At 40.3% G+C, this 19,769-nt stretch overlaps 1 protein-coding gene across 1 annotated transcript; it reads left to right on the top strand.

The window, feature by feature from the left end:
* The first annotated feature begins 5,294 nt into the window (after positions 1 to 5,294).
* Positions 5,295 to 19,323, top strand: LOC119320197 (nuclear pore complex protein NUP160-like). Its single transcript, XM_037594305.1, has 27 exons — positions 5,295 to 5,623; positions 6,367 to 6,499; positions 6,576 to 6,840; positions 6,968 to 7,028; positions 7,320 to 7,477; positions 8,149 to 8,231; positions 9,033 to 9,137; positions 10,153 to 10,250; positions 10,356 to 10,476; positions 11,118 to 11,300; positions 11,390 to 11,582; positions 11,670 to 12,235; positions 12,739 to 12,901; positions 13,983 to 14,245; positions 14,348 to 14,535; positions 15,097 to 15,167; positions 15,245 to 15,588; positions 15,840 to 15,908; positions 15,992 to 16,301; positions 16,388 to 16,519; positions 16,609 to 16,714; positions 16,850 to 16,915; positions 17,035 to 17,173; positions 18,301 to 18,408; positions 18,499 to 18,648; positions 18,739 to 18,912; positions 18,994 to 19,323. Exons 1-27 carry the CDS (start codon positions 5,409 to 5,411, stop codon positions 19,063 to 19,065), a joined length of 4,536 nt encoding a protein of 1,511 aa, XP_037450202.1. The 5' UTR covers positions 5,295 to 5,408; the 3' UTR covers positions 19,066 to 19,323.
* Positions 19,324 to 19,769: the final 446 nt, after the last annotated feature.

Here is a 19,769-nt window from a genome sequence, read left to right as displayed (position 1 = left end):
CCTGATTTGATTAAGGAGTCTGAAGAGAAGGTTAAGCTAATTCGCGACAGACTCAAGGTAGCCCAGTCCAGGTAGAAGAGTTATGCGGATTCTAAATGCAAGGAGCCAATTTACAAAGTCGGAGACAGAGTACACCTTCGTGTGTCCCCACTTCGAAGAGTTAAGCGTTTTGGAGTTAAGGGAAAGTTAGCACCATGTTTTGTGGGACCCTACAAAGTTTTGGAACATATAGGAGAAGTTGCTTACAAGCTGGAATTGCCAGAAGGATTGTCAGGAGTTCACGATGTGTTTCACGTTTCCCAGTTGAAGAAGTGACACACGGAGATGGCTGATATTCCTCTGAGAGATACAGTGCCGCTAGAAGCGATTCAGCTGGATAGTGATTTGACCTACGAAGAGAAACCAGTGAAGATTCTCGAGTTTGCCAGCCAAGTCACACGCATCAAGGTTATCAAGTTATGCAAAGTTCAGTGGAGCCACCATACCGAGGATGAAGCCACCTGGGAACGAGAGGAGGACCTACGGAAGGACCACCGACACCTATTTTCTAGCCAACCCGAATCTCGAGGGCAAGATTCATTTTAAGAGGGGGTAGGTTTGTAACATCCCAAATTTTCAATTTGGAATGTTATACATAGGTCATCATATGCATATCATATTTTACTGCATTTTGGTTGATCTTAGAAATTCTAAGCAACTCAAGGACCCAGGGAGAGAGTTGAGGATTTCATTTATTTTCATATTTGAATTTTCTCAAATTTGAAAAGAGGATCATTTTGGTTTTAATTATTTTTCCTCTCCAAAAATATTTCCAATAAAATAGAAGAGAGGGGATAAAATGACTTCTCCAAAATAAAAGAAATATTGGAGGAAAAATGTTAAAATGAATTAAAGATTTTATTTGGACTTTTATTGCTATTTTATTTGAATCAGGAAAAAATGCGTTTTTCAAAATTGCATTAGTAGCCCAAGTAAATTTTCACTTTGTCCGCAATATTATTAGAGGACTGAGAAAATTTATTTCAGAATTTTTGGACTCTGTTTAGAATTTCTTTTGTTTGTTTTTTTGTGTTTTTTTAAACGCGCACCGACCTAACGAGTTGTGCCCAAGCCGGACTCTCCCGGCCGGCCTTTATAAGGCGAGGCCCGACAGCCCGCCGCTCACGCCGCCGCTGCCGTCCCGCACGACGTCGCCGCCCCGCAGCGCCACCGGAGCCGCCGCCGTCGCCACCCGACCCCGCCGCCACCGTCGCCAACCTCACCGGAGGGAGCCACCGCCGCCGTCTTCGTTTTTTCCCAGTTAAGTAAAAACCATCGTTTTTTAGAAAACAGTAGATCTATTTTTTTAGAATAGATCGGTTCGGTTTTTCGGTGGTTTATTTATTTAGCGGATGTTCGTTAGCCTGTTTGTTTCGTTTTTTTCCAAGGTTTATCTGCAATTATTTTCGATCACGATTTCTGCCCTGATCTTCGATCTAGTACTTTTGTCCATTTATCAAAATTAGATGAAACCAGTGCCTAGATCTTCGTCTCGAAGACCTGTTTCTGTTTAACCAACTTGAACAAGGTTTTGGTACTATAAAATTTGACTTTAGTCCAGATTAGCAAGCGAATCTTGTTTCGTTCGTAGTTTGAGTTTCGTTGCTCCGTTTGAGTTGATTCTTTTTGCAAACCGGAGTTCTTCAGTTGAACTTTCTGGTTAGATCTTCTTATTTGAGTTTTACCCGTGCTTCTTGCTTGAGTGCTTATGTATGTTATTGTTTGTTTGTGATAGAATTCTCGGAGTGCGAAGCATGCTACTACGAGTCTCTAGGTTTTGCAGATCGTCAATAAGGCAAATAACACTTTGATTATATCCCTTTATTACCCAGTTTTTATGCATTAGTTCCTATCCTCAAACATTGCATGGTTAGGATCTGATTAACATGTGGTTTTGGGAAGTAGATGATGATGTAGAACCTATTGTCCTTTTATTATCAAACCTTTAGGAGTTACTTCTACGTTATGCTTAGGATTACTATGCTATGCTCGTAGACATGGATTGGTTGAGTGTATCCATGACAGATGTGAGAATTGTCAATTAATGGTTAACTTAAGGTGGCTACTTAAATACACATCTGGGTGGATTGGTTGAGGCACCCCGAAGCACCCAATGGTTGTCTAGGCACCTGGAGAACCCAATGTTTGCCCAAGGGGATCCCGGAGTACCCGTGTGATCACCCTATGGAATGTCACCCAGGCTCAAAGGGATCATAAGATTATTCATACTAGAAACTTCCATGTGCAGCCACAAGCTATTATGGGCTCTAGCATAGTTGAGTAGGTTGCATGACCTCTTTCAGTGGTGGGCTAGCAGATGTAGGGGAAAGTAGGTGTAACTGTCCATCCAGAGTAAAGAGTTCATGTTTCTGAAAGACTGTGTCTCGGTCATCCGTTTCTCAAACACCATGTTGTGTGAGAAATCTAACGAAGGAGATCGAATCTTGTGGGAAAAAGTGCGCAAACCTCTGCAGAGTGTACAAACTAATCATGGTTAGCCGTGTCCCCAGTTATGGACATCTTGAGTATCTGGTTCTTGGATTATCATGTTGATCTCATCACTCTAAATTAATTTTGTTGGGTTAATGTTATTGTTTAATTGGGATTGAGTTGGAGGAACCTTCTCAATGTTTAACAACCACCATGATAGTTAAATAAAATGTATTCCTTTGTTGTAGGGAAAAATTGGCTTTATGCAAAAACTTTAACCATAGAGCTTTCCACCAGCCAAATATGCATGTAGTGATAGCATTTATTCTGTTCATTACTCCTTTGTGTTACATTGCCATCATATTCCATGTGCTGACCCGTTTCGGGCTGCAACATATCATGTTGCAGACTTTTCAGATGACGAGTAAGGTGCCATAGGTCGTTGTCGACTTGTCGTTCACTCAGCTATGCCGTTGGAGTTGATGGACTCACTTTATCTTCCAAGCCTTCCGCTGTTATCTAATTTAGATGGCCTTAAGCCATATTATTGTAATAAGTTTTCTTTTGAGACATTCGATGTAATAAGTGTGTGATTGAAACCCTGTTATAAATTTTCGAGTATTGTGCGTGTCAACATTACCGATCCAGGGATGACACTGATGCACAGAGACTAGACTGTTTGAGGTCTGGTCGCTACACATAAACTAGGGTTTAAGCTTCTGTCACTCTAGCAAACCCATCATCTACTTATTACTTCCCAATGCCTCCCCCTAGGCCCAAATCATGGTGAAGTGTCATGTAGTAACGTTCACATAACACCACTAGAGGAGAGACCACATACATCTCATAATATCGAATGAATACCAAATTCACATGATTACTTATAACAAGACTTCTCCCATGTCCTTAGGAACAAACGTAACTACTCACAAAGCCTATTCATGTTCATAATCAGAGGGGTATTGAATAGCATTAAGGATCTGAACATATGATCTCCCACCGGATAAACTAACTAGCATCAACTATAATGAGTAATCAACACTACTAGCAACCCACAAGTACCAATATGAGGTTTTGAGACAAAGATCGGATACAAGAGATGAACTAGGGTTTGAGAGGAGATGGTGCTAGTGAAGATGTTGATGGAGATTGACCCCCTCTCGATGAGAGGATCGTTGGTGATGATGATGTCTTCAATTTCCCCCTCCGGGAGGGAAGTTTCCCCAGCAAAACAGCTCCGCCAGAGCCCTAGATTGGTTCTGCCCAAGTTCCACCTCAAAATGGCGGCGCTTCGTCCCGAAAGCTTCCTTATGATTTTTTCCAGGTCAAAACACATCATATAGCAAAAGATGGACACCGGAGGCCTGCCGGGTGGCCCACAAGTCAGGGGGCGCGTCCAGGTGGGCAGGGCGCGCCCCCACCCTTGTGGCTTCCTGGTGGGTCACCTCTGGTACTTTCTTCATCCAATATTTTTTATAGATTCCAAAATAATTCTTTGTAAATTTTCAGGGCTTTTGGAGTTGTGTATAATAGGTCTCTCAGATTTGCTCCTTTCCGGTCTAGAATTCCAGTTGACGGCATTCTCCCTCTTTGTGTAAACCTTGTAAAATAAGAGAGAAAAGACATAAGTATTGAACCATAATGTGTAATAACAACTCATAATGCAATAAATATCAATATAAAAACATGATGCAAAATGGACGTATCACTCACTCAAAGTCAAATCTCATCAATCCAAAGAAACAGTATCCAAAATGCCATTTTTAATAGAAATCATGCGGGTAGACGACTATGCATGACATTGCGTGTGTGCGCACACGCCACACGTGCATATCTACATTACGAACTCTTTGGTTCACATAAATGGAAAACACATCAATCCGCATAAAGGGATGTGATATTCTTAATACGTCATGCTATTTTGCAGAAACCCTCTTGATATTTCTGGTAATCAACCCGCAATTCAGTTTTAACTTAGATTTTCACTTTTGTAGAAACCCGCCTAATGGTTCTGATAATCAATCCGCATGCCAGTTTTAAGTCAGATTTTTGCTTTCGCAGACCCCCATTGATATTTGGATTAATCAACCCGCACTACATATCAAATCAAATGCTTTTTAAAGATATTCATAACTTTTAAACCCTAACTTCAAATTTAGCATGTTATATATGAAATTTGACTAGAAAGATGTTTTAGTTAATATGATGTTATTTTACATGTTAACCATTTCAAAAATGCTATTTAGGGTACAAACTTAATCAATAGCGCATGATCCTTCTTTCTTTCATACCGGCACTGATCCGGATTAGAAATGAACACCTAAGCATGAAGACGAAAAACCCATCTATAACCACACATGCACGCCTCGACAAAACCTTACAGAAAAAATATCATATTTCTCATCTTATGCCAAGAGTGAGTCGCCTTAGGATTGAAAACATTCAAACGGCTTGTGATCTCGTGAGCACTGAAGCCCCCGTTGGCGAGGGTGTGGAGGATAAGTGGCAACACAGATGAGACACCATGTGTTGAAATAAAGGATGTTGACCTATTGCGGTCTTCAATTATGGTTATTGAGTTAGGGGAATGTGGTATTTTTTTTATTGCAACGCACAAGCTCTTTTGATAATAGACACTATAAATAAATAAATTTAATCCTGCAAATTCCCTTTGAAAATGATGTAACCTTTTTTTTTGAGGGGTTGAAAATGATATAACCAAATAAATATACACAAACGGGCCAGAATCGCTGAAAGACTAAAGGGACTGTAAAGCCGAAAGCCCAACTTGCCATCACCACCCACCTCAAGGCCCCCAACTCCCAGGCTCTCAAATTTCTCCGAGCTTTTCCCCACATCGTCGCCGCCCAAAACCCACACTCCCCGACCAAAACCCTCCCGGCCTCCTTCTGGCCGCCGCCGCCGACGGCGAGGTCGCCATGGCCACCGCGACCTCTACCTCCTGCAGGATAGCGGGCACCGAGGTCCCCATCACGGGCTCGGACAAGCTGCGGTGGATCGACCTCACCGTCCCCTCACCCCCCTCCCCAGCGCCGGCGAGCCCCGCCGACCCATTCGTCTCCGTGCCCCCGCGCGCCGCCTCGGGGTGCCACGTCGTGTTCTCCGGCCGCGACTCCCAACGCTACCTCGCCTGGTGCGTGCTACCACTTTTGCCCCGCCGCCTCGTGCTGTATCGGGCTTTTCTCCCCCATTTTTTGTTTTGTTCTGTTTGATTGGGTGGTTCGGTTGTGCTACCTGGGCGTCGTAAAGCTTATAGCTAAGAGGGATTGTGCTCAGTTTGTAGATTTTGTTAGAACCGAGAACTGCATTGCACGCCCATGTTTGTGTGGTTGTTGCCACACATAGAGAAACCCTAGGTCCGTGGTAGCTCCACCGAAGAGGCAGACTTGTTTATGAAATTGCCATTGCATTTGTTTGTGTCAATTTAATTATAGAGCTTTGTACCATCAATATCGTGGTGGTCTTGTGGAGGCCTAGCCTGACACACTGTATTGGAAATGTACATCAAATCGGCATAGCGATGACATAGTGACACTGTCGCTCTGGTAGACCATAACAATACAAAATTACTGCAGAAATGTTTAATCTAAGAAATGGTCATGTTCTGATAGTTTGACACCCTAACTAAAGTGTTTTATATGTACAATCTGACAAAGCAATCGAAGATAAATCCTGCTACTGATAGATTGTGTTGAACTGTACCCCTTGAAGAATTTTTGAGAGCCACCAGCCATGATGTTATTTTGGCTTCCTGGTGAAGTGTTTCTTAATATAGATAAACTGGCTAAAAAGACCAGAAAAATGATATGCTAATATGAAAGCTTCACTGGTGGATTTCATTTTTCTAAAGGAAGAAGATGGTTTCTGTATTTACAGGAGGATTCACGAAGAACACCAAAATGTGCTAGAGGTCATTGAACTCTGTGCTTTGAAGGAGTTCCCAAGCTCTGGACTGCGTTTGGTATTCCAGGAGGCGCTATGTCCATTCGCTTTTATGTGTGAAAGTGAGGTTAGTTTTATGATATCTTATGTCAATATTAGAACATTAATACACAATAGACTCAATCTCTTCCATGGTAATGCAGGGTGCCAGGCGAGGCGAGTCTGTATATCTGCTATATGTGCTCACTATTTCTGGAGTTGCTATTCTGTGCAACTTGCGCAGCCCATTTTCCTATGTATCTGGTTCAATACTGTCTCAAAATGACATAGTTGGATTTAATCTTCAAACCCACACACAGAGTGCTAAGGTTACAGCTGTTAAAGCGAAGCCAGGATGTCTAGTAATTGGGCGGCAAGATGGGTCAATCTGCTGTTACAGTCTTGGCAAATTAGCTCCTAGTTCACCAGGCAAGTTTTCTTAGTTTAATAAAAAAAAAATAGCTGTATGCTTATTCGTATTTAATGAGTTATAACGATTATACCTTATATTGCTCTCACCAAGGTTTTCTAACTGGTATGTTGTCTTCCGCTCCAGGTTTCTCTAATGAGCTGCGTGATGATGCTGGAATCGGGCGTTTGTGGACTCTCATGTCGAGGTACTTGCTTATTTTCCACCCAACCGCGAGAACAAAAAGTCTGCGAGCTCCACTCAAATTGCGGCTCTAAAATGTGTCATCTTCATTTTTTGTTCCATCGGCTTCACCCAGAGCTAAATAGTTTTTTTAGAAGCTATCATACCGTAGTAGCTTTAGCAGAAGATTGGTGTAGTCTTGAGTCTTGATACTTCATGCTGTGCACTGTCAGAACTTGTCCAGTAGATCAACAGATCATGTCACACTTTCTTTTGCTTATCAGTTTGTGTAATATATGCCTATTTTCTTCAACAGAACAAAGGCTCTGGGGCCTGTACAAGATATTGACACAGCTACTGTAAATGAAAGGGAGCTGTTATTTGTTCTTCATCTGGATGGAAGTTTGCGTGTCTGGGATATTTCTAGTCAGACGAAACTTGTTAATTATACCGTTCACTTGGAGGATTTTGAAGGTAATATCTGTGCCGACTTTATTTATTGCATGAAAGATCAAATTTCTTCCGCTGAGATGTCATTTACGGTATTATGGTTTCTTGAAAGATTTCGTTCTTAGTGTTCATTTACATTATATATGTTTCATGTAATGCTACCGTAATGCATATGTAAGCCACAACCTAGACTCTGAAGTCAGTTGATGTATAGTATTGAAGTCACTCTTCTTAAGTTGCATCTGATCCACAAGCTGCTGCCATGGCATGCACATGTCTATTCCTTGGGATTCGGGAACAAATGATTGGCTATCTCCAGTTGGTGTACTAAAGTATATCCTAGTAGTTGGCCAAGTGTGGTAATCACTGGTGATGCTAGCATAGTCTTCATTTTTATTTTAGTGAACTGCTTGCCATTTCTACATGACGGAGGAAAAAATGTACCATGAGGGAAAAAGGGGGAAGACAGTAGCTACCATGTGGGGCTTGTTTGTCTCCAATAGTCCTCTGAATCAATGTCGGCGTGCTTTCTTACTGCCTCACATTATAGCAGCTGCTTCTGCAATTATTTGTTTTACTTTGGCATAATTGCGTTCAAACAAACAGGACATTTTTTAAACTTTGCTTGCATGGGTATCTGAATATTTTGTTGTTGAGTAGTGCCTTTTAACTGAATCCTTTTTCTTTATCTTCAGGGCAACCCTCTAGACTATGGGTTGGTGAGGCTGATGATGATCAAGAGCTGATATCCTTGGCTGTTCTGCACCAAGGGACCGTGGTATGCACACATCGATGTCTGGGCTGCATTTACTTGCTTGTCTACAATGCACAAGTTCTATTGCTGTACTTCCCATTTGATATATAAAAATGAAAGCAAAACAAAACACTACTTATAGAACCAAACCTGTTTAAAACGGCAATATAGTGTTCTAGGCATAATGTGAGTTGAAGTTGGTCTACCTGGTATGCTCACTGTGTGCCCATATACCTCCGAACTAAGGCATCCTGCTTCATGAGTCGCTCACTGATACTTGTAGTTGGAGTAAATCAGCAAATAGGGGTTTAAGATTTATCGAGGTCATGGAGGAATCAGAAGGATATGTTGATGGTGATTTTTGCTTAAATTTTGCTGCGTGAGGTGGAGTTCTAAATGCCGAAAGGCAGTAAGTGGTGGGAGAATATGATTCCTGTAGTTAAACATGGTTTGCTACTTTGCTCGCAGTTTATTGGTTATGGATTATTACACCTGGATGTCTAGCATAGTAGCATGCTAACATTTTTCTTTGTTTCCATGATTATTTTTCTTTTGGTAAACTGTCACACTTCTGGCCATAGATATCTGATAATAGATACACCTTGTCATGCCAGCATTCTATGGCTAGATGCGACACCTTAAAGAAATCTGGGGCCATGACCTTCAGTTTGAACGTTTGTTTTTTGCATGCTTATGTTAGTCACTATGATTCTCTTTTTGCTGATTGTGGGTTGTGACCACATGACATAATGCGATGGAAACTATTGACTTCTCTCATCAGTGTTGCTGGAAGTAGCTGACTGTTTGCATTTTGAAATTGTAAAGGTTCCAGCTTGTGATCATATTGGTGTATATGCCTTCAGTTTTGGTGCTGGCGAAAGATTCTTGTTGTCTCCTGAACCTTCGGTTTCTGCTGTACCTTTGCTAGAGGTAATCAAAAGCATCACTCATGATGATATTCCTTGAGATTATCTGGTCTTCTCGGTTCCCGCCTTCTCAAATATTCAAGGAAATTGCATTAGGACTTTGAAAGCACTAAAACTGGAAGCTTCTATTTGATGCTGTGCAGTGTGCACTATCCATGTGTAGTTATTTACCACCCATATTGTATATGGAGGAATTTCCTCGCTCACTATTGAATAACCTCTGCAGTCAATCAAGTCTGCTTAATGTGCACACAGATACACCCTCCAACAGAAAAATAAAAGAGAAATAGGAGATAAGCCAGCATTTAGTAGCTTGTAGCTGTCTAGGAATCACCTTCGTGCGTCCATAGTTCCTGTTTTTTATTTATTATTGGCATTGGCATCGGTAAATTTGAGTACTATTTAAAATCAGCAGGAGATTCAGCTCAGGACTTGTCAATCCTGGTACTGTGGAGTTCAAAGTGTACTCCCTCTGTTCCCTAATATAAGACCTTTTAGCTATTTTAAAATATTGACCGCATACATACTAAAATGAGTGAGCATACATACTAAAATGTGTCTAGATACATATGAATCAAGAAAAAGCTAAAAGGTTTTGTATTACGGTACGGAGGGAGTATATGTTTTCTCAAAGACAATTTTGTTGCATTATGTATTTCCTTTTTTTAAGAGCCACATATTTACAGGCAATTTATGTATTTCCTTACCTTTTAGTTATGCACTCAAACTGTTACAATTTCTGTATTTTGACAATGGCTAAAAAATCTATCCACTATCAATCATGTCAAGTTTAACTCATGTAGCAATCCGTCATTTTGTTAGCAAGTTTTGAGTATATGTTTCCCCAAAGACAATTTTGTTGCATTATGGTTCCTTATATTATTGAAATATGCTACCCGAGTTTAGCAACTAACTAGTGTAGGATGGCTTGTAGCAACTTCTCGTAGTTCAGCGATTATGTTAGAAGCTCGGAGGAGCTAATATTTCTCACCTGTTGATGTATACTGCCTTTTACTCAGGGAAAGATCGTTGATTTGAAAATAAGCACGGAAAAGCTTTGGATACTTAAAGAAGTTGGACCAATGCTCTATGAAATAGTGCAGTGTAACTCTGATGGGTAAGTCTGCTGTCCCACTGACCCCTTTTAATCCTTCAACTGGTGATTATTCTGCCTTATCGCCTCATGAACTAAAGAATTGCTTCTTCAAATGGCATTGATCAGCGAGGAAATATCTTCATATGCGCTACAAGAAGACGCTATCAGTGAGCAAATGTTCCAAAGTTCTGAGAGTGCATTGGACGATTTGGTTTGGACTGCTGATTCAGTATTCTCATCTATGAAGGTAAATGTAATTCCCTTAAGTTCATTCATATTTCTAATATAATCTGGCATGTGCTGATACAGTTCTTTGTTAAACTTACAATTATGGTAATGGCTTATTCAGTTTCAACTTTGGCCCTTTTTTGCATTATTTTGTTTGGTTTTCTTGTGCTGTACTGTATTAAATTGCTTTAATTCTCAGTGCATGTTAATTTGTAGTAACTCCATAGATTCCTAAGTTCTAGTTGCTCCCAAGTACCAAAGCTTTATTTAGGTCATATCAACACTAGAGATTCCCAAACATCCCAAACAGTCTCAACTATTAAACCTTTTTTTAGAGTCACAGATTTACAGGCAATTTATTTACAATTTCTGTGTTTTGACAATGGCTAAAAAATCTATCCACTATCAATCATGACAAGTTTAACTCATGTGGCAATTCGTCATTTTTTTAGCAAGTTTTGAATTTGTTTTCTCGGATTATGTCATATGTTGATATGGCATATTCGCATGGCTAGAGTATTTTGATCTATACCATAATACTTAAGTATTCTTTGGCTATGTAGAGTTCTTTCTTGTATTTACCTTCCCTCTTTTGTGATATATGCCTATGTGGAGCTCTCCAATGTTCTTTAACCATGTAGTTTTCTTTGGTACCTGTAGGAGCATAGTTTCAGTTTTATCTCATCCATGTTTCTGCGGAGGCTGCTGCAACCAGGAGTGAACCACTGTTCTGCTCTCCGCGAAACCTTATTGGAGTACAAAAGGTTTCTATCCGATTCTGAGTTTCAGTCGCTTACAACTAGTGGGCTACGGAAAGAAATATTATCCATTATAGAACAAGAGGTACTCTATTTTTCTATTTTGTGATTTAGGCCTCCTAATTTTTGATTGTAGTGTATAGCTGAATTTCCACAATCACCTTTTCTATGTAGGGAAGTTCACAGGTCGCAAGTTCTACTGTTTATCACTGGAAAAAGTTTTCTGCACGGTATCTCCACAACTGGTGCTGGAATAATAGGCCATATGGGTTGCTTCTTGATACGAACAGTGAAGTGTTTGGTTTAATTAGAAAGGGTTCATTTTCTCTCTTCCGTTGTTTGGAGGGTGTGGAGCAACTTATTTATGGTATGTTTCTGCCCTAGCATTTGACACCTCTTACTGAAATTTCAACCCATCATTTATGAGGGGATACTGACTAGCTTAACATATCAGGTTCCTCTGATGACTTGGGAAATTTCATTGGCCTTGGGATGAACTTATCGGATGATACTGACGGTGAAACCCTTATTGAAGTTCTCAGGTGCATGGGCCATATAAACCATTTGCTTGGGAGATCTTCTGCTGCAATATATTATGAGTCCCTCATCAGTTCTGTTATATCACCAGATGAAGTTACTTCTCAGATATTAAAGATTCTAGAGAGTGGGTTCAGTCCTCAATCTTCGTCGCCCCTCATTACATTGCTTGGAACAGATGCTTATGTAGAAAGAAGGCAGACGGCTCACAAAAGCCAAAGGAAGTTTTCTGTTGAGATGCTACTATCTTTCCATAAGTTGCAATCAAGATCCACATCCTGGTCGGCTGTATTTGATGTGATTGATAAGTTCATGAAGTGTTTGGATACAAAGATCACTATACAAGAGTTTGAATTGAGAAGACTTTGTAATGTAAATTCTGCCTTAGTGGTTCAGGCTACTTCACAGGTTGCAAGAACCATGTTTGAGGCTGCTTTTGATCTATTTCTGTTCCTCAGTTATTTGGTTGGCGTCGGTGGGCAGGTATGCTATCTTTTTAGGGTCTCAACATTTCTGTCTGCTGTACATATGCGGCTTTCAACTTTGCCACCTCTGCAACTAGTCTTTGTATCACAAAACAACAACCTCCGCTAAGTACTCAATTGACTGCCGTATAGTATGGAGATATATACTACCTCAATTCAGGAATAGACGATGTTTTACAAAGCATGCAATCAAACATGTCCAACTTTGACTAGCAATATAGAAAATAGTTACTTTGATTGTCATTAAACACATTTTCACAATACATGAATTTAAATTGTTTTGCTTGCATGTTCATACAAAAAGAGTATTGGTTAAAATTGCTTCTTGGACACTCTTGCCATATCCCAAAAGTCATCTGTTCTTGAATAGATTTTGTTACTGAGACTACGAGCACTTAATTTCTTGGATCTGTTGGTCTCTGTGTTGTTGAAGTACAAATCAAGCAGAGTACAAGCTATTAAGAATGTGAGCAACCTTTGATAAGGTAAATTTTAAATCAGGTCTCCTTGCTGCAAAGCGATGTTGCTAGAATCAAACTGCAGTTGTTTCCAATGATTCAAGACATATTGGGACGGTGGATCGTTCTCCATTTTGTGGGAATTTCACCAACCACACCACCAACCATCGAGGATTTCAGCTATCAACTTTCTTCCCTCCAGCTAGGTAAGAGTTGCTTAAAAGAAACAGTTGTGTTCTTACACTTTGTTTAACGTGGTGATTTTTTTGTCAGTGGCTTTTCCACAATCATGAGTATTCCATTTTGCTCTTTTATGACAAAATAATAACTTCATAAGAAGTACATGTAAAAGGACTATGGGTATGCAATTTGGATTTATTCTAAAGTAAAAAATGGCATACGTGTAAGGTTCAGGGTATAGTGGCTGTGTTTAATGGGACAATGCATACCCTAGCCTTTATTGCTATTGAGGACTCTGCATTAGAAGACTGCGAAGCCAATTAGCCTACTATGTATTGCCTTTGCAAGTGATCAGAAAATTGTTTCTTTTATCCATCTAAAGAATGAATTGTTATCCATGTTTGTGTGACTGTAGATCAAAATTGAGGACGAGGGTGCCATGGGAAGCAATGTTCTGCTTTTGGTTAATCACAAATTTATATATGCAGAAAAGACATAGTTACTGCTAACACATTCTACCTTTTTAACACCAGCACTACACTATTAAGCATGTAACTCCCTGCAAATCCTAAACTAACGATCAGAACCTTATTGTGTTGAAATACGCCTTCAACGGTTCAACCTAACATTTATAATTCCATATGAATAACTGGAATATGATGAGATGACTTGGAGCATAAACCTTGCAGATAGATTGCTAAGAAACTACTACCTCCGTTTCTAAATACAAGTCTTTTTAGAGATTCAGTAAGGACTACATACAGATGTATATAGACGTATTTTAGAGTTTAGATCCACTCATTTTGCTTTGTATGTAGTCAGTATTGGAATCACTAAAAAGACTTATATTTAGGAACGGAGGGAGTGTGTATTAGATGATTTTGTCTAATCATTTAAGTAGGTATTTTGTTCTATCTTTTTGCTTGCAAAGGGGCTAGCTCTTAATTATTTTCTGCCAGTAGAGGCACTGTACATTCTGCAAGTAGGTTACAGTTTTCATCTTCAACTTGTATTGCAGTCTATACATATGTTGTAAATATGGGTAGTCGGGCACATTGTTTATGTAACTTCGAGTTAAGAAACTATTGTTTTTGCTTATCTTGACAGGTATAGCCGATGAGCTCTCTTTGCACAGAAAGCTTGGATCCTCTGATTTTACATTGGCTTGTTTGCTTGATTTTCCTAAATCTGCGGAAGGGGATGATCTGTCACCTTGCTTTCCTAGTCCAACCGAGGTGATCAACTTGGTCAGGAGGTTTAGCAGTTCGATTATGTGCAGAAATAGTGTTGACCGTGTAGACAGCTTCTTGGGTTCCACAATAAATCTGGCAGCAGTTCTCATCCGACATGGTCAATATGAAGCTGCTCAGGTATTACTTTTTCTGCTTGTGGTCCTGAAAGTCATTAGATATATTTAATCTGTCGTGATGTTAATGCTAATTTATCTTTCTACGATTTTCTCTCTACATAAGAATCTGCTGGGCATTCTTGAAACATACTTGGGCTATGCGGGAGCATCCCAAACTGATCAGGATACTGATATTGCATGTTTGGCTCGCCTACATCTCAGTGGATTTTGCCTTTTGATGCTTGCACATGATGAAGCAAACATTGTTTTGAGAGAATCCAAGGTTCAGGAAGCTATCAGATGTTTCTTTAGGTACTACCTTCTGCTATGCTACTTCTTAGGGCATTTACTCTGTGGACCTGTGAATAGATTTCCGAAGGGCACATGTTTCATGATGATATATGTTCAATACTACGAGGAAATCTTTATTACTTGTGAAGTTGTGATGTTCTTGGTTGTTAGTTACTTCTTCTGTAAACTTCTATAAGACCTTTTAGATCACTACTTCAGTGATCTAAAAGGTCTTAGTTTACAGAGAGAGTACTATGCAGTATCTTATGGAGCTGGTAAATTAATGTAGAACTGAGGCAGCACCAACTATTAGTTTCTCCCATCAGATCAAATATCATGGCTAGTATCACCTTGTGATAAAAATTGCAGCAATTTTTTGGGGGGCTTTTGAGGGGAGGGATGGGAATCCAAAATTCAAGAAGGAAACCGTGGAGAAAAGGCAAAAAATCATCATGAGCAAAATGCTTAAATATATATACGTATCTGGTTTTATCTCTTTCACATTTCTAATATCTTGTGCTGTATTGGGCCATTGACTAATTAATTCTATTGTGTTAATGTCGTGCTTGGGGAGAATAACAGAGCTGCATCTGGGCAAGAAGCTCCGAAGGCGCTGAAGAAGTTCTCTTCAGAAACAGGGTTTCAAATTTCCGGTGACTTCATTTTCCTGACCTTTCATGCAGTGTAAATCCATTTCAACCATATCTTGACTTTTTATCGGATTTTCCAGGGGAGTGCAGATCTATTTCTTTATGGAGGCTTCATTACTACGAGTGGGCAATGCAAATTTTTGAGCAAAACTCAATGAGGGAGGGAGCATGCCAGTTTGCTCTCGCTGCTCTTGAACAAGTTGATAGTATTGTTGATTTGGACAATGGAAGTGAAGTCGAGGATCTCCCAGAGACTACAGCGATGATTAAAGGACGGCTATGGGCCAATGTATTCAAGTACAGCTTAGATTTGAAAAACTTTCGTGATGCGTATTGTGCTATAATCTCAAATCCAGATGATGATAGCAAGTATGTCTGCTTGAGGCGTTTCATCATAGTTCTTTGTGAGCTCGGCGAGACTAAGGTTTGACATTGTTTCATTGTTTGTTTACCTTTATTCTTCCTTGCACCTGGTGAATAAAATTAACCACTTCTTCTGCCTGATGTTCATATACACCCATTAATGTACATTACAGCTGTTAACCAGCCATCCATGTATATGTGCTATAAGACTTGTAGGTTGGTTATTGCACATTTGAGTACACCGAACTGTGTGCCACATCCTGTTCTGACATTTGGTGCAATCATATCTTATTTTGGATTTGTCTAATCAAGGTCATTTGCAATGGTGAGATACCGTTCACTGGTTTGGTGGAAAAGGTGGAGCAAGAGCTCTTCTGGAAGGTTGGTGCATATAATTACCATTTTAACCACAACATATGTTTGTCTAGCACAGACGGTCATTTGTTTGTTTTTTTGTTTGCCAGGCTGAGCGCTCAGATCTTTCTTCTAAACCAAATCTATACAAAGTCCTTTATTCATTTGAAGCTTATAGGAACAATTGGAGGAAGGCAGCTGGATGCATGTACAGGTATTTTGTTAGATTGGGTAGAGAGGGGGAAGCAGGTGGAGGCCGCCAACTCACTCACGTATTACAAGAGAAGTTGCATGCTTTGTCTACTGCTATCAACTCGTTGCAGCTTGTTGAACCCTCATGTGCCTGGCTTGATTCGGTTTGTGAAGCTGATGATCAAATTTCGCCAAGCAAAAAGCCTCGTAATCTTTTGATGGAGAACTGTATGTTGACTTAAGCTCTCAATCCCTGTTTAGTTTATACCTGTCAACAACAATGAGCTTGATTAAACTTTGTTTCCTGTATACAGCTGCTTTTGGCACAGATTCAGAACTCTCTACATTGCAATTTTGTGTTGACATTGAAATTCTTGAAAAGGAATACACACTAACAGAAGCACTTTATATGCTTAGTACTGTAAATTCTAAATCCAAATTTTCTGGTACGTGCCCATAATCACACACAAATTTATTGATTTTGAAGATCAATATTTAAACAAGCTGTGGCCAATTCATTTTTGTCGTACTGCAGAAAGCTATTCTATCGAAGCCTTGACGGACATTCTTGTAACTGAGAATTTGTATGACCTGGCATTCACCATCGTGCTGAAATTTTGGAAGGAGTCAGGAATGAAAAGGTGGATTGTACTCTGATACATAACCTTCTTTTCCCTTGGCCTTTTACTTGTAGCTGTGTATTTGTAAATTCTTCTTCATCACTTTTATGTCTGTGAACTAATCTGACTGTTGATGTTTGTACTTTTCTATGATAGAGAATTGGAGCGTGTCTTTGCAGCTATTGCACAGCAATGCTGCCCAAACAGAGTAGGCAACTCAGGGTGCGTTTAGCTGTATTTTTCTTCTTCTGGTTTTCAACTTTTCATCTAATCGGCAATGTATGGCTATAGATTATAGTAACTGCTGTATACTAAGAAAAATACTTTTGACCTTATTACAGGAGAAATTTGACTGACACTCAACAGCTGCTACTTCTGCCTTCTTCTGAGGATGATGGATGGGATGACAATAACAAGACTATTGCTGTGGCCCATCAAGTGCAGGGAAGTTGCCAGTGGGAAACTCTTGAACTATGTTTGGTATGTGTATTTTTGTTCTGCCTGTGTTTTATTTTGTATAACTGAAGTGATTTTTTCAAAGGAAATGAGCTTCATCCCATACTAGATTACTAGGTTAAGTAAACCTCCTAAGTATTACATGGAACTTTATTTTGTTGTTGACCACTGAGAGCAGTCTAACCAAAGTCACCGTCATCTTTACTTGACGCTGCGACCCACGACCCTGACCTGATCCGTGCTTCCTGTGTCATGGCATGGGTCAATGGCACTCTAGATTTCTTCCGCGGTGCATCCCTGTCAGAGTGGACAGGATGATTGGGAGGAAGAGATATAAGTCTGTTAGTTGTCACCGTTGCTCAAGTTGTTGCCGTAGCTGCATATCTGGAATGGTCACATGACCTCGACCATCCAGGCCTTAACTGGCACGGCAGCAACATCAGACTGGGGTGGTTGCTGCCTGGTGCCGTGCAGCGGTTTTGTTGGGTAGCAGGGAGCAGGGAGCAGTCTGGGTCTGTTGTGTTGTGGAGGGAAGAGAAATTGGGCCAAGCAAGCCCAGCTGCAAGATTATTCTCCTTTTCTTAATCTTATTTCATTTTACTTCCATTACTTTTCCTAGAAGGTGAGAACATTCTTCTTTCGTTTCGTTTATCCTTTATTTTTTAGATACACTTAGTACCCCTATAGTTCAGTAACTGGGTCATCCACTTGGATTCATTGGCGTCAAATTCCTCATTTAAAATTAGTGTCTCAGAGATTGCTGCTTTCTGTGACCCCGTTCATTGGCCAGGTTAACCTGGTATCCTGGTAACAATGATCACAACAGCAAAATGAAAAGTACTACTTTTGTGCTGCTGCATTGACACAACAGACCACCACCTGACCTTGTTTCCACCTACTAACCACCATTGTTGGTTGGTAATTGTTCTGTCAGCAATCATAACTGGAAAATCTGACATACTGAAATTTAACTTTCATTTTGGAGAAAACAAACTGCCACCTGCTTAACCTACGCTCTACTGCTGAAACTTGCCTATATGTTCTCCCTGAAACTAGGCCAGGCCTTCCGTGCTAGTAAAAAAATGTAAGAATGCAGCTTGTCCATGAACTGCACATATTACAGTTATTTTACTTGTGTCCTCATTGTGCAGGATAAATATAAAGATTTGCATCCGAGGCTGCCTGTCATTGTTGCTGAAACACTTCTTTACACTGATCCTGAGATTGAGCTCCCTCTTTGGCTGGTTCAGATGTTCAAGGTGACTTCCTGTTGTATAGACCATTAGTTTGGTTGACTTTATTGTTTGACACTGCTGACCTTCGGTTTGTTTTGCTCATTGTGTCTTTAGACCACCAAGGGTGGAAATAGGATGATTTCATGGGGAATGTCTGGCAAAGAGGCAGATCCAGCTGCATTATTTCGACTATATACAAATTATGGCCGGCACACAGAAGCAGCCAACTTGTTGGTGGAGTACCTGGATTCTTTTGCTTCATCGGTAATGGATTGATGGCCCGAAATATCTAAATAGAAGACCTTAATGAGTGCATGTAGAAATTTATGCCCTTTGGAATCTCTCTTTTTCCAGAGACCGATGGACGTGCTGCACCGCAAAAAGATGTCTGCCGCCTGGTTCCCGTACACCACTGTCGAGAGGTTTTGGTGTCAGCTTGAAGAGATGCAAAGTGCTGGCCACAGTGCTGATCAATGTGATAGGCTCAAGAAGTTGCTGCATGGAGCCCTGATGAACCACCTGCAACAAGTTAGTGCATCTCGAGTAAGGTGCCTCCAATTCTAGCCATATTCGGTGCTGACTTTATTTTGTTTGCATGGCATTTATTAGGTGGTCGTCGATTCAGAAGACGTACTGTCATCAGTTGGAGGAGGTCAAGGAGTGGAGAGCCAAAGCAGCTGAGATCACGGTGGTCGTGGATTACACAGTCCAAGCATTGTTGTATCTTGTATGTGGGTTTTGTATGTTTTCTTTTCAGAACCGTAGGCTCTGTATGGCTGATAGTGTCTATGCGAGACGTTTGACAGAAAATGGTTACGACAGCTGCTAACGTTCGTCTCTGTAGATGACGGACTGATGTTCCGTTTGTAATGTGAATATGCATGGCATGGTAAGTTCCATGTCGTTTGGTTGATGACAGATACGTAGATGGTTAGCCAATGATGTCCCCACTCAGTGCTTTCATCGGCAGAAAAAACTAAAAGTCACACAACGTCGCCAAAAAATGACATATTTTAACTATTTGTATCTACAGAATTTGAAAGAAGATCCTATAGTTTATGGCAATTGATTCCAGGTGCTAAGGGCCATTTTTTTTCTTTTTGGTTATGGCTGGCTGTGGAAATAATGGGTGTTTGTTTACAGGGACTTATTAGTGTAGGGACTTAAAAAAGTCTCTTTTAGTCCCATCTAAACCAAACATGAGGGCCTTATAGGGACTTAAAGTGGGCATTTGGGACTTATGAAAAAAGACTTTGAGGGAGAGTTTTTTTGGGACTTTTAGTTGTAACATGGTCTTTTAGTCCATGTTTACTCCTAAGAACCAAACAGGTAGGAACTTTTTAGGGACTAGTGACTTTTTAGTTGGGACTAAAAAAACTCCTAAG

Source organism: Triticum dicoccoides, chromosome 6B (assembly GCF_002162155.2).
Source record: "Triticum dicoccoides isolate Atlit2015 ecotype Zavitan chromosome 6B, WEW_v2.0, whole genome shotgun sequence".
Lineage (NCBI taxonomy): Eukaryota > Viridiplantae > Streptophyta > Magnoliopsida > Poales > Poaceae > Triticum > Triticum dicoccoides.
The sequence above is the reverse complement of the archived record's forward strand: the minus strand, read 5'-3'. Positions and strand labels throughout refer to the sequence as shown.